The 12,798-nt window shown below is 39.5% G+C and overlaps 1 protein-coding gene across 1 annotated transcript; it reads left to right on the top strand.

Annotated features, from left to right (window-relative positions):
* The first annotated feature begins 6,822 nt into the window (after positions 1 to 6,822).
* LOC125261156 (vegetative cell wall protein gp1-like) lies at positions 6,823 to 10,191 on the top strand. Its single transcript, XM_048179762.1, has 2 exons — positions 6,823 to 9,507; positions 9,621 to 10,191. Exons 1-2 carry the CDS (start codon positions 7,696 to 7,698, stop codon positions 9,801 to 9,803), a joined length of 1,995 nt encoding a protein of 664 aa, XP_048035719.1. The 5' UTR covers positions 6,823 to 7,695; the 3' UTR covers positions 9,804 to 10,191.
* The last annotated feature ends 2,607 nt before the right edge of the window (positions 10,192 to 12,798 follow it).

Consider the following 12,798-nt stretch of genomic DNA (forward strand, 5'->3'; position numbering starts at 1 on the left):
AAACTTTTTTTGACCTTCGCCTCTTAGTCCACTGGCTCCTCCTGAGATGTTTTCTCTGCAGACCTCTTAACGCCTGCGATGTAACGCCACATTTTTTGAAGGTGTGCCTCCTCTAAAATTGTCCGCCATCCTCAAATCCGGACCTTGAGATCCACATTCCTGCAGAGTTTAGCTCCAACCCTGACAGTTAATAATATAATTAAGTGATTAATTAAGGGATGATTAAGCTTTAATGATGAACATGTGCTGTTAACAAGCAGAATCACTGGAGAAAAGAGAAACACAAGAACTACAACTGACTTAGATTTAATCAACTGAAGATAAAAGTCTCTGAAGATCTGATTAAACAACTCCACAAACAGCATTACCAGCTTCACTTATTACTAACCAGACTGACTTTTTTGATTCTGTCACACGTCTACAGAAGCTCTTCCTGAGAATTAACAGAGGTTTAGATGTTGATGTCTTATTGAAAATGTTTGGTTTGAGGTCACCATTGTGGAGATCAGCATTTGCTTTAGTTTAGATCTTGACCCTTGACTTTTGTTGAGTTGATTATCAGTAATTGCAGGTGTTTTTGGAAAACATTTCTGCAAGATCAACATGTCTGTTTTAAAGATCAAATGACTGCATTAAAGTGATTTAAGCATTTGCTTCTACTTGCTTTTGGAATTTAAATGTTATTTGAGAAAAATAATAATAAACTCAAATGATGTGATAAAACTGTTTGTAACACTGAAGTGATTTGTGCAAGATTGCCCAATATATATATTATAAAAAAGTAAAAAATGACATAAAACAAAAGTCTTTAATGTATAATGTAATGTAAAGTTGTTCTGATCAAAAAAATAAATCTTTCTTTTAGGCACACACAGACATCAAGAATCAGCCTGTGAATCTCAATGACGGTGACAAGCAACATATTCTGATAAACAGATCAACTCTGAACATCAGAAAACAAGCTACTAAAAAGTCACATAAAAACAGCAAAAAATAAAATAGTGAGAATAAAGAAAATTACTAAGACAATTAAGCTAATAATTTATTCATGCAGCATTGCATGATGGGAGCCGTGGATGAATTTTGATTGGTGGCACCCAGAATGCACTACAACATTCTTTTTGACAGTCACCACTGTTGAGATTCACAGGCTGATTCTTGATCTCTGTGTGTCTAAATGAGAGCGTTTTTTTTTTATTTAGAACAACTTTTGATAAAACCTTTGGATTATTTTGAAAAAACTGGATCTTCTGCTGTAGAATCACAGTGCTGCTGTAATCAATAATGTAAATCTAACTCAGAGATTGGGCTCTAAATGAGTTCAGTGATTCAGGTCAAATAATGATCATGTGAAAATATAACCAACACCACCTGATCATTTTTTCTCTTTTGTTGTCTGGCTGTTATAACTCAGTTACAGCAGCCCAAAAAATTCTAACATTAAGAGAAAAGTCTGAATTATAAATTTTCAGAGGAGACAAATGTGAGAGCTTCAGATTCTCTAGCTGAGGAGAAAAGTCTTAGCACACACAGTAAAATCCCCAGAGTTAAATTAGCTTTGCATATGGTCCCTCTCTAAATAGTATTAAAGTAACACTGAAGCAGAGTTAAAGTTAATGAGATAATTAAGCAATTAATTAAGCATTATTGATGAACACCTGCTGTTAACAAGCAGAATCACTGAAAAAAAGAGAAACACAAGATCTACAACTGACTTCAACCACAGCCTTAGATGAAATCAACTGAAGTTAACAGACATTAAATCTATCAAGATATGACGTTATGCATTTGTTGAACTGCTGATTAGCATCAGTTTCATCAATGAGGGTAACCAATAAGCACAGTCAATCATCACAGGAGTCTAGAAGATGAAGATTTTCACTTGAAGCCAGTTTCGTTTAGTTGTTCAGATTGTAGTTTATATTTTCTGGTGACCTCTCTGATATATGATAAAACTTTACAACCTGTGACAATTGCAATTAATACATTCAGAATACAGTGACAATGTATACAAAATAATTGTGAAACCAGAAAACTAATTTTGCATTAAGCTGTTTGATTTTAGCAGATGCAAAGTTGTTATTTTGGTACAAAATATTATTTGCTGCCACCTGCTGATAAATGATGCTAAGTGCAATGCCCTTATTATGCTATTTTAAAGGCTCCTAATTTTGTCTCCTACAACAGGTTTACATGCATCTGAGGTCAAAAAACACTTTAATTTTCTCATAATATACATTTAATATCACCTCATTTCTAAGAGTCTGAAACAATTTGTTTGAAGCACTTCAGAAATTGTCAGAAATTGAATACTTCCCTACTATATAGTATGTCCAATTACATAGTATTCGATAAACAGTAGGCTAAAAGTCCCCGGATGACCTATTACTTCTGGTGAGATTCTGAAGTGTGCATTTGATGGACACATTACTATCCCATGAGGCCACATAAGAAGATAAGCGTTCAAAACTTACAGTCTCTCACTTCTTCCAATATGGATCAACGATTTTGATGACATCACTCTGCACTTCAGCTTCTCATTAGATTTTCTGTCCAATCAAACGCTCGAACGTTCAGCGACGTCATATAACTGTCAGATTCAAACTGTGCTTTCGCGCTTTGGCTGTAAGACGGACGCGTGCAGCACTTGTCATATATCACAGCTATGCGGTGTTTTCAGCCACATAATGTTTTTTATAAGGTTTCATACATTTAAATACGCATAAGCACCAGTAAAATAATACATTTAGAGTTTATAAAATACACACTGATGTCAGACATCAGTAGAAGCAGCAGTGAATTCAAATATAATTTGCTGACATTCATATCAGACACACATAATGGGCCTAAGTAACTATAAAGTTTACTCTATTATTCTTCCAGTTCACCAGCCACTTACTTATATTTCAGGAGAAACTGATGAATTTATGTGCTGTAGATCCAACTGACAGGACTCTGCAAACTGCAGTGCAAAATAAGATGGCAGCGCCCATCTCGCATATAGACGGTATGCACGTGAAGTCACCGTCGACCGTTACGACTGCGGTTACACCCACTGAGTGGCACAAAGACTGAGTAGCAGCATTGGTTTTCAGCGTGAATATCGCGAAAAACACAGAAAACACATCCAAAATGGGAAAGAGCTTGTGATTGACTGTACAAATAGCTTTGACACAAAACCTGAGGTATATATTTAAAGACTGCAGAAAGCTACAGAAAAAAGAAGCAAATGGATCACTGCAATTCACAGAAACATCTGGACTCCAGGCAGAGAAACATGGATTTGCAGTTATCATTTTTTGTCAAATTGTTGGATTTTGAGGTAAAATCATACCGTATATATTGTATTGTTATATATTGTGTTGACAAGTCATCAATTAAATATTTTCCATCTTATATTCTGCATAATTGGGTGTTTATAAATAACACTGACAAAAACTATACTATAAAATTATGTGTTTTAGGGCTGGACAATATGACGATATATATATAGGTAGACCAGGTATAGTTGGTACAGGGGTACAGTTGAAACACCTTAAATAACTTGCGTGCGCAACAAGTCTGATCTGTGATATTTGCAATGCGCATGTGTATTAGCGCCCTCTTCGACCGTGGGAAATTTCAAGTACGTGCGCTTCTCCAGTCCGAAGATATTGGCGAAAGTTTATTTTCTAAGGTAAGTTTTTCACTTCACCAGGTCCCTTCCACATTGAATAGCTTCTCATCCTTACATGACTGTTAAAGTTAACTTCCTTTTTCGTAAACCTTAATCTGTGCTCTAAAAAATGACATATTGCATGACCTTGCGTCATGCAAGGTGATCGTAAAATCTAGAGAAATGTGTGAGGTGGTCAGCAGGGTACAGTTGAGACGCAATGTATCAGATGTACCCGCACTAGAACCCTATTGCGGCACATGCAGTTTAGTTGCTCGATGTGAGATCACAATTTAATAGTCACATTCAGACAATGTACAAAGCAAATTAAAACAACATTTTATGTTTGAGATATTTAAACCTCTTCTGCTTCTAATGTACATATTTTCTAACATGAAGGACATAAGGTTATTAGGGTATGCTGTAAAATATGTAAGGTGGTAATAGGGTACAGTTGATACACCCTTAGGTGGTTAAATCTGCATATACAGAGTTCATTTAAGAAAATAAAACTGCAATGTATTTGTTTGGACAGGCAGACTAAAAAGCAAAATATAACTAGCATATCCTGTAGACCCAGGTGAAAAAAAGTACACTTCTATAAAATACTTAAAGTGCTCTATTTCCGTCTACTAATTTTGTACTTAATATAGGCTACTAAAAATTCTTCTAGTAGTACACTATGGGTTCAAATGTACTATAAGTGGTAACTAAATACATTTTTTAAATACAGAGATAGTATATAAAAAGAACATTTTAGTTCATATTTCATACTGTCTCAAAATGGCACAGTTGAGTACATTTAGATGTTCTAAAGATTATCTTAAGAAGTACTTAAGAAGAATTTTTAGTATATCAAGTACAAAATTAGTGCACAAAAATAGGGCACTTTAAGTACATTATAGAAGTGTACTTTTTTTTTCACCTGTGGACTTTTTTGTTCATGTGTGTGTGCTATGCCTTTTGCAGGTTGCCCCGCTTCAGAGTTAGGACTACAGATAGGGGAGTTGCTTCAGATGTTTTAGAGAGGGCCTCAAAAATTGTTGAGGAAGGATGTCAATTAGGAATGCAGCGAAGGAGTTAAAATTTCCTGTTGCTTCCCTGGCCCGATATGTGAAGAAGAGAAGAGACCACGTTGAGCAGGGCTCAAGTTTGATGCCCTCAGTAGGCTTTAAGGGCTGCAATGCAGTTTTTACTGCTAACCAGGAGATTAAGCTTGTTTCATACCTGAGAGTAAAAGTTAAAGCATCAATAGGAAAAGTTCAGGTTAAGCACAATGTTAAAGGGATAGTTCATCGAAAAAAAGCATTAACTTCCACGATATAGTACACAATGACATGATGTACTAGTGTAGGACATCATGGTTAAGTGTAGAAGTTCACTTTTTGGATGTACTTCAAATGCGAATGGTTGTCCCGCCGGAAGCTCTTTATTTGACTTTATAAAATTTTAAATGATGCATTTGTATAAATATCCTTAATTTACTTAAGAAGGCCGTTATTAACCCTTGGGAGTCATATGGACAGGGACGTGCACAGACATTTTGGGGGGCAGGGGCTCAAGTGGAAAAAAGGGCACTTCTCAGAATTATTTATTTAAAAAAAAAAAATAAACCCTTAAATATATTAACACAACTCTGACTTCCTTACCAATTTATTTTAATTCCCTCACACTCACGCAATTATTTCATACTCCACAGATTTCTATAAAATAATCAGTTCACACACAGAGAACATTGTCCTCTTTAGTATTGACTAGGTTTATCACAAGATAAGTAGCTATATATATTTAGAATAAATGACTGCACTGAGGAGAGGGACATAGTTTCACTAATAATTTGTTCATTTTGCACAAATCAATTAATCGTTTTAATTCTTTTGGTGATATTGGAATACTTCTTTCATGTAGTGGACAATTTTAAGATTGTGGTCCATTTTTGCTTCCATGACTTTTACTCTAATTAGATGGTGTTTGTTTTAAGCCTACTACCATCCATCTGTTTGCATCTGTAGATTTCTTCTAAGTTAACCAAAACAAGCTAATTTGAAAAAATTGAATTATTGTTGTTAAACAGCACAGCACGATCAAAGCCAACCACCATAATTAAAAATATATTATTAAAGTAATACTATTCGGCCACTTAGTTTTTTGGGGGTTTTTTTATAGAAATGCTACAGCCACTGTAATTTCTTCAACAAGAATATGTGGACATCAAACATGCAAAGACAGAGTGAGGGTTTAAACTTTTATTGATGTATTATCCTGTGTAAGTGTAGATTGAAGAATAGCATTATGTAATGCTGTATTATGATTTTTAAATAGTTTTAATAAATCGTGCATCCTTAGAAAACTTCCGGTATTGACAGCCCTACATCTTTACCATGGTTCAAAATGCAATGCATAGCACATTAAAATAATTGAAATTATAATATGACATAAATTGCATTAGTATCAAATCAATATCACCCTTAAATAGCCGAAAATTCCACATGTTTGTGAACATATATAGGAAACCTGAAAGGAATGCATGGGATGGATCCATCTAGGGCTTTATTCTTTTTCGCTTCTCATCGCCAGACAGCAGTTGTATTTTCCCAGGTATAGTTGTCACAAGTTTTCAGCCAGCAGCAAACACGAGGCGGGGCGCGTGCGTTCGGGAAATGAATGGCGTGTCATGGAGGGAGGGCAGCCGAACTCGACAAAGCCTACCTGATATATAGTATTTTATTATTATTTTATTATTACTATTCAGTAAATATATAGCCTATTTGTTTGACAGAGAAGCTGTGCGCAAACAGGAATATTTATTCATTTATTAAAAAAAATAACACCCCAGAAAAAAGGGCACTTTCTCTCAAGGAAGAAAAAGGGCAGGGGCTCAAGCCCCCTTTTATGTCTATGTGTGCACGTGCCTGCATATGGATTCATGTTTTTATGGATGAATGAACATTTTTTTTTTTTCTTCAAAATTTGGGCAACCATTCTCAACCATTATAAACCTTGGTGGACTAAGGATATTTTTTAATATATCTCTGATTGTGTTCGTCTGAAAGAAGATAGTCATATACACCTAGGATTGCTTGAGGGTGAGTAAATCATGAAATAATTTAATTTTTGGGTGAACTATCCCTTTAATGCTCAAATAAGCCAGCAAAGACACATGAACATACACATACAAATACACATACAGAAATTGTGTTCTTTAAATGCATATATGCAAATATGAAATTAAATTATAAAATGAAACAACTTCAATCACCAGTGCGACTGCATTATTAACTTATTTTTTTATTGTTTCAGGTACGCAAATTGGCCTTTGAAACAGCCAGTTTTTATGGGTTGTCTTTTCCAGCACAGTGGGCTGCAAATGGCATGGTAAGTGAGAGCTGGTTCTCAAATTTCATGAGAAGGCATCCATACCTTTCAATAAGAAGACCTCAGGCCACAAGTTTAAGCAGGGCCACCAGTTTTAATCCTACAAATGTGGCAACATTCTTTTTTAAGCTGGCCACAGTCCTGTTGAGGCATGCGTTCACAGCAAAAGACATATGGAACGTGAACGAAACAGGCCTAATGACAGTCCAGAATCCAGGATGCATTGTTGCAACTAAGGGAGAGAGAAGAGTTGGGAGTGTAACATCTGCAGAGAGGGGGGTCCTTGTTACCATGGCCTTGGCAGGGGAAATGCCCTGGGTAACATTACCCCACCACATTTCATCTTTCCCAGAAAGAAATATCACCCTCATTTAATCAGAGGTGGTCCAGAGGGCTCAATTGGCACAGCCAACGGTAGTGGCTGGATGCAGGAGCAGGACTTTGTTGTCTTCCTCCAGCATTTTGTTCAGTATACCAGGGCAACAGAAGACAACAAAGTTTTGCTCCTGTTGGACAACCACTCCTCTCATCTATCAATTGAAGCTGTCAACTTTTGTCAGGCAAATGGCGTGGTTCTGTTATCTTTCCCCCCACACTGCACACACCAACTGTAACCACTGGATAGAACGGTTTATGGGCCACTAAAGAAACACCTAAACAGTGAGATGGACAAGTGGCACCGGAGGCATCCTGGAACAACGATCACCATCTATGACCTGCCAGAGATGGTCAACAACATCTTGCTCTTGGCAGCATCACCTCAGAATGTCAAGAAGGGGTTTCATTGCACTGGGATCTGGCCGTACAACAAGGACATCTTCAGTGAAGTCAACTTTCTCCCAGTGTCAGTGACTGACAGACCCCCTGTGGCTCCATCTCTCCCTGGGTCATCCACCGTTGCTCCTCCATCTCTCCCTGGACCGTCCACTGCTGCACCTCCATCTCTCACTGGACCGTCCACTGCTGCACCTCCATCTCTCACTGGACCGTCCACTGCTGCACCTCCATCTCTCACTGGACCGTCCACTGCTGCACCTATATCTCTCCCTGGACCGTCCATTGCTGTACCTCCATCTCTCCCTGGACCATCCACTGCTGCTCCTCCTTCTCTCACTGGACCGTCCACTGCTGCACCTCCATCTCTCACTGGACCGTCCACTGCTGCACCTCCATCTCTCACCGGACTGTCCACTGCTGCACCTATATCTCTCCCTGGACCGTCCACTGCTGCACCTATATCTCTCCCTGGACCGTCCACTGCTGTACCTCCATCTCTCCCTGGACCGTCCACTGCTGCACCTCCATCTCTCACCGGACTGTCCACTGCTGCACCTATATCTCTCCCTGGACCGTCCACTGCTGCACCTATATCTCTCCCTGGACCGTCCACTGCTGTACCTCCATCTCTCCCTGGACCGTCCACTGCTGCACCTCCATCTCTCACTGGACCGTCCACTGCTGCACCTATATCTCTCCCTGGACCGTCCACTGCTGTACCTCCATCTCTCCCTGGACCGTCCACTGCTGCACCTCCATCTCTCACTGGACCGTCCACTGCTGCACCTCCATCTCTCCCTGGACCGTCCACTGCTGCACCTCCATCTCTCCCTGGACCGTCCACTGCTGCACCTCCATCTCTCACTGGACCGTCCACTGCTGCACCTATATCTCTCCCTGGACCGTCCACTGCTGCACCTCCATCTCTCCCTGGACCGTCCACTGCTGCACCTCCATCTCTCCCTGGACCGTCCACTGCTGCACCTCCATCTCTCACTGGACCGTCCACTGCTGCACCTCCATCTCTCACTGGACCATCCACTGCTGCACCTATATCTCTCCCTGGACCATCCACTGCTGCACCTCCATCTCTCCCTGGACCATCCACTGCTGCACCTCCATCTCTCACTGGACTGTCCACTGCTGCACCTCCATCTCTCACTGGACCGTCCACTGCTGCACCTATATCTCTCCCTGGACCGTCCACTGCTGCACCTCCATCTCTCCCTGGACCGTCCACTGCTGTACCTCCATCTCTCCCTGGACCATCCACTGCTGCACCTCCATCTCTCCCTGGACCGTCCACTGCTGCACCTCCATCTCTCACTGGACCGTCCACTGCTGCACCTATATCTCTCCCTGGACCGTCCACTGCTGTACCTCCATCTCTCCCTGGACCATCCACTGCTGCTCCTCCATCTCTCACTGGACCGTCCACTGCTGCACCTCCATCTCTCACTGGACCGTCCACTGCTGCACCTCCATCTCTCCCTGGACCGTCCACTGCTGCACCTCCATCTCTCCCTGGACCGTCCACTGCTGCACCTCCATCTCTCTGCGGGCCATCCACTGCTGCACTGTATCATGTCCCATCCCTGGATATTCCTATGCCAACAGTGACCCTTAACTCAGAGGGTTTTGAGGAATTTACCATCACTTTAGTTCCTCTGTCTTTCCAAGAGGAGAAAATCACCACTGAAGTAAGATAAATTAATTGATTTCACTTCTAGTAGTATATGTCCATCAAATTTAGAAAATGAAATATTCATACTTGTGTGTGTGTGTGTGTGTGTGTGTCTGTTTTGATGTTCAGCAGGAGCATGTTCCAGAATTCTTGCCTGAAGCTGTAAGGCCATACCCCAAAGCCGGTCCCCGAAAGGCCAGTGGCCAAAGGCGGAGGAAAAGGGCAAGTGATATACTCACCGACTCACCTGTAAAGAATGCTCTTGAAGAGGGAAAAAAAAGTGTTCCCAAGCTGTCAAAAGGAAAATCCTAAAACAAAAAGAGCAAAAAAAGGAAAATACAGAGGACACTCAATGTTTTCAACATCCTGGCCGGGCGAACAGTGGATCTCCTGCTCCATCTGTGGCATGTGGTCGCATGTCGAATGCACTGATGGAGGCCAAATCTACATTTGCCACCACTGTAAGTGACAGGGGTGACTGAGTGAGTGCATAGCCTAGGTGACTGAATAACCTTTGTTTTGTTTTTATGGTTTATTAGGCTATTGTTGTTATGTTTTTATTTATTATGTTTATTGTTATTTTGTTTATTAGGTTATTGTTTGCATTTGATCTGTTTTATTATTGATGTTTTCAAATGTTGAATGTTATTTTATTGTTATTATTAAAATGATAAGCTTTATGTAATGTTTCACAAATGAACAACTTTTTACTAAACAAATAATTAAATAAAATACTGAATGGAAATAAAAACTATTGAATTCTCATTTTTAAAGGTATTTTATGTTTGAAATAAATTGGTCAGGCAGGTTTTACAGCATTCCGGATGGGTGTCTCAACTGTACTAGGGTACTGTTTCAACTGTACCCGACTGTTCCCGACATGGGTACAGTTGGAACAAAAAAGCTTCTTGTGTTTATGAGCTAATTGTGAAAAATATGACCTATGGATGTTAATAATTAATAATATTTTAGTAGACAAGTAAAGGAAATGTCATATGAAAAATCACCTTTTTTTTCACTTCTTTTTAGTGAAAAAGAAGTGAACCAACGTGTACCAACTGTACCTGGTCTACCCTAACATTGATATAAGTGATTACTCGGATTTAAACCTACCTATATTGTAGTTATATAAAATATTCACAGGCAGATTTGCTTTATGTATTTCCCCGCCATCGAAATCAGGCACATATAAATGTCAGGAAACGCGACTCCTGGCTGCATATCAATATCCATGGATTAGGTTTATTTGACAAGTTGTAAGAAACACTTTCGAGTCCAATCTTTAGTGTAATCGTTAGTTTCCCTATTAAAATCAGTCACGCAGCAGGTTTTTTTGCCACTCAGTCCAGCTGAGGGAGCGCGTTCCGGCGGGAAAGTGACGTTGATGCATACCCTCTATCCACAAGTTTCCTACGCCCCATGAGGCCTTGCGTCAAACATGGGAGTGTCTTCCGGTTCTAAGTAAACAAGCTAGACGTGACACTCATTCATTCAACAGTTGACAGTAATTCAAGATTTAACGATCCAAACTTGCGAACGTTTGTTTTTTACTTAAAGATTTAAGATTCCGGCATCAATATTTGAACAATGTTTTACAATAAAAAATGTTACAGTAATAGTAATTTATTAATTTATGTCAGGAGTGCACATCAATCATGCTGAATCGAACTGATATTTATATTGACATAAAAAGAAAACACAGACCTATTCAGTTGCGCCTGCTTCCTTTTATTTGCGATCACAAGAACGCAAAAAACAACTCCACTAAGGCTTTTAAATCCAAAGGCTTACACATTTAGAAATATATTGATAACATACCCTATTTTTACGTCACTTTTCTGAGCATTTCTATTTATTTTCCTCTAAATTATGCGATGATTGCTATCCGAGGATGTTTGCGCGATCTCTTCGTCTTATCTATCCTGATCCTTTCAGCCAGAGCAACAGAGGGAGCTCATGAGAAGACAACAGGAGTTATACGAGTTAACCGGAGTGTGTGAATCTGTGAAAGATATGCATTTGTCAGGAATCAACAGGCACAGGGAAGAGACAGATAAAACATTAAACCAATTAAATACACGATTATAATCACATAAGAATTGTCTTCGTTCCTCAAGCAGTCTCTGATATTTTCCATAAACGTGTATTTATTATCGCAGTGGTTAACATAAGTATCCTTTAGCATCGCATATATGACAGTGGAAACGCGACTGGCTCTGGCACGCACGACACGTTAGGAGTCAATAATATCACATCATAAGGCTTTGGTGCTAGCATCAGTGACAGGTGAAGTACAGACAGCGGGTTGTTCATGTATTGCAGGGTCAGGATGCTCTTGTAGTCATGCAGCAGCACTTTTGTGGAAGATCAGTAAAGTAAAGAGCAATTAAGGGCATGTTTATTGTATTGTGATATTATTAACTAATAATGTAGTAAACTGAGATGTTGTCTCTGAGCACCATAACGACATCTCTCATAAAGATTTGCAACTTTACAAAGTAAACAATGATCCAAAAAACACTTAGCCTCTTCGCTAATTAGCACACAAAATACCATTGGTAGGCTGCTTCCGCCGCCTCACCGGAAGTTGTACCCACGTTCTCTTTTACAGTAGCGCCCCGCGGAAACAGGTGGATAGATTAAGATAAAGATCATTTATAAAGGTTTTTAAACGACAAAATACACTCACTTACACATATTTGAGGATTGGAATATCAGATAGTTAATGACGTGGTAAGCAAGTTTGTGAATATTCTAAATAAAAAAGGAAAAACAAAATAATAGAGATTTATCTGTCATATTGTCATATTGTTGCTGCATTCAGCGTATGTGACACACACGACGCGTCGCCATGGAAACAATAAGGGCAAACGTTATAAAATAACGGTCGCCTTAAAAAAAAAAAAAACTCACTCTGGGGGGTCAGTTAGAATATTTTAAACTCGTGCTCGAAAGGGCTAGAATCTAAAGTGTCCCGCCCCCTACATTATAAATAGACGGTGAAGCTGCTGCTGAAACTGGTCACTTGTTCAAACATTTACTATTTTCTACATGGTGAACGGAACATACCCACGTAGAAGGCGACATTCTCAGGACCTTGTGCAACATTGCCTAAAAGTTCTCTAAAGGTGACGAAAATTCCAAACCTTTACAGAACATTTGGGACGTTCCTAAAATGTCCTCTTTTGGTAATGAAAGTGCTGCTGTTCAAGGTTCCTTATGATTTTAGGTTGACGTTCCATTTTGGTTATTTTATGGTCAAAAAAGAACGTTACAAAGAGGATATTTGGGACATCAACTGAACGTT

The sequence above is a fragment of the Megalobrama amblycephala genome, unplaced genomic scaffold (genome assembly GCF_018812025.1).
Source record: "Megalobrama amblycephala isolate DHTTF-2021 unplaced genomic scaffold, ASM1881202v1 scaffold338, whole genome shotgun sequence".
NCBI classification, from domain to species: domain Eukaryota; kingdom Metazoa; phylum Chordata; class Actinopteri; order Cypriniformes; family Xenocyprididae; genus Megalobrama; species Megalobrama amblycephala.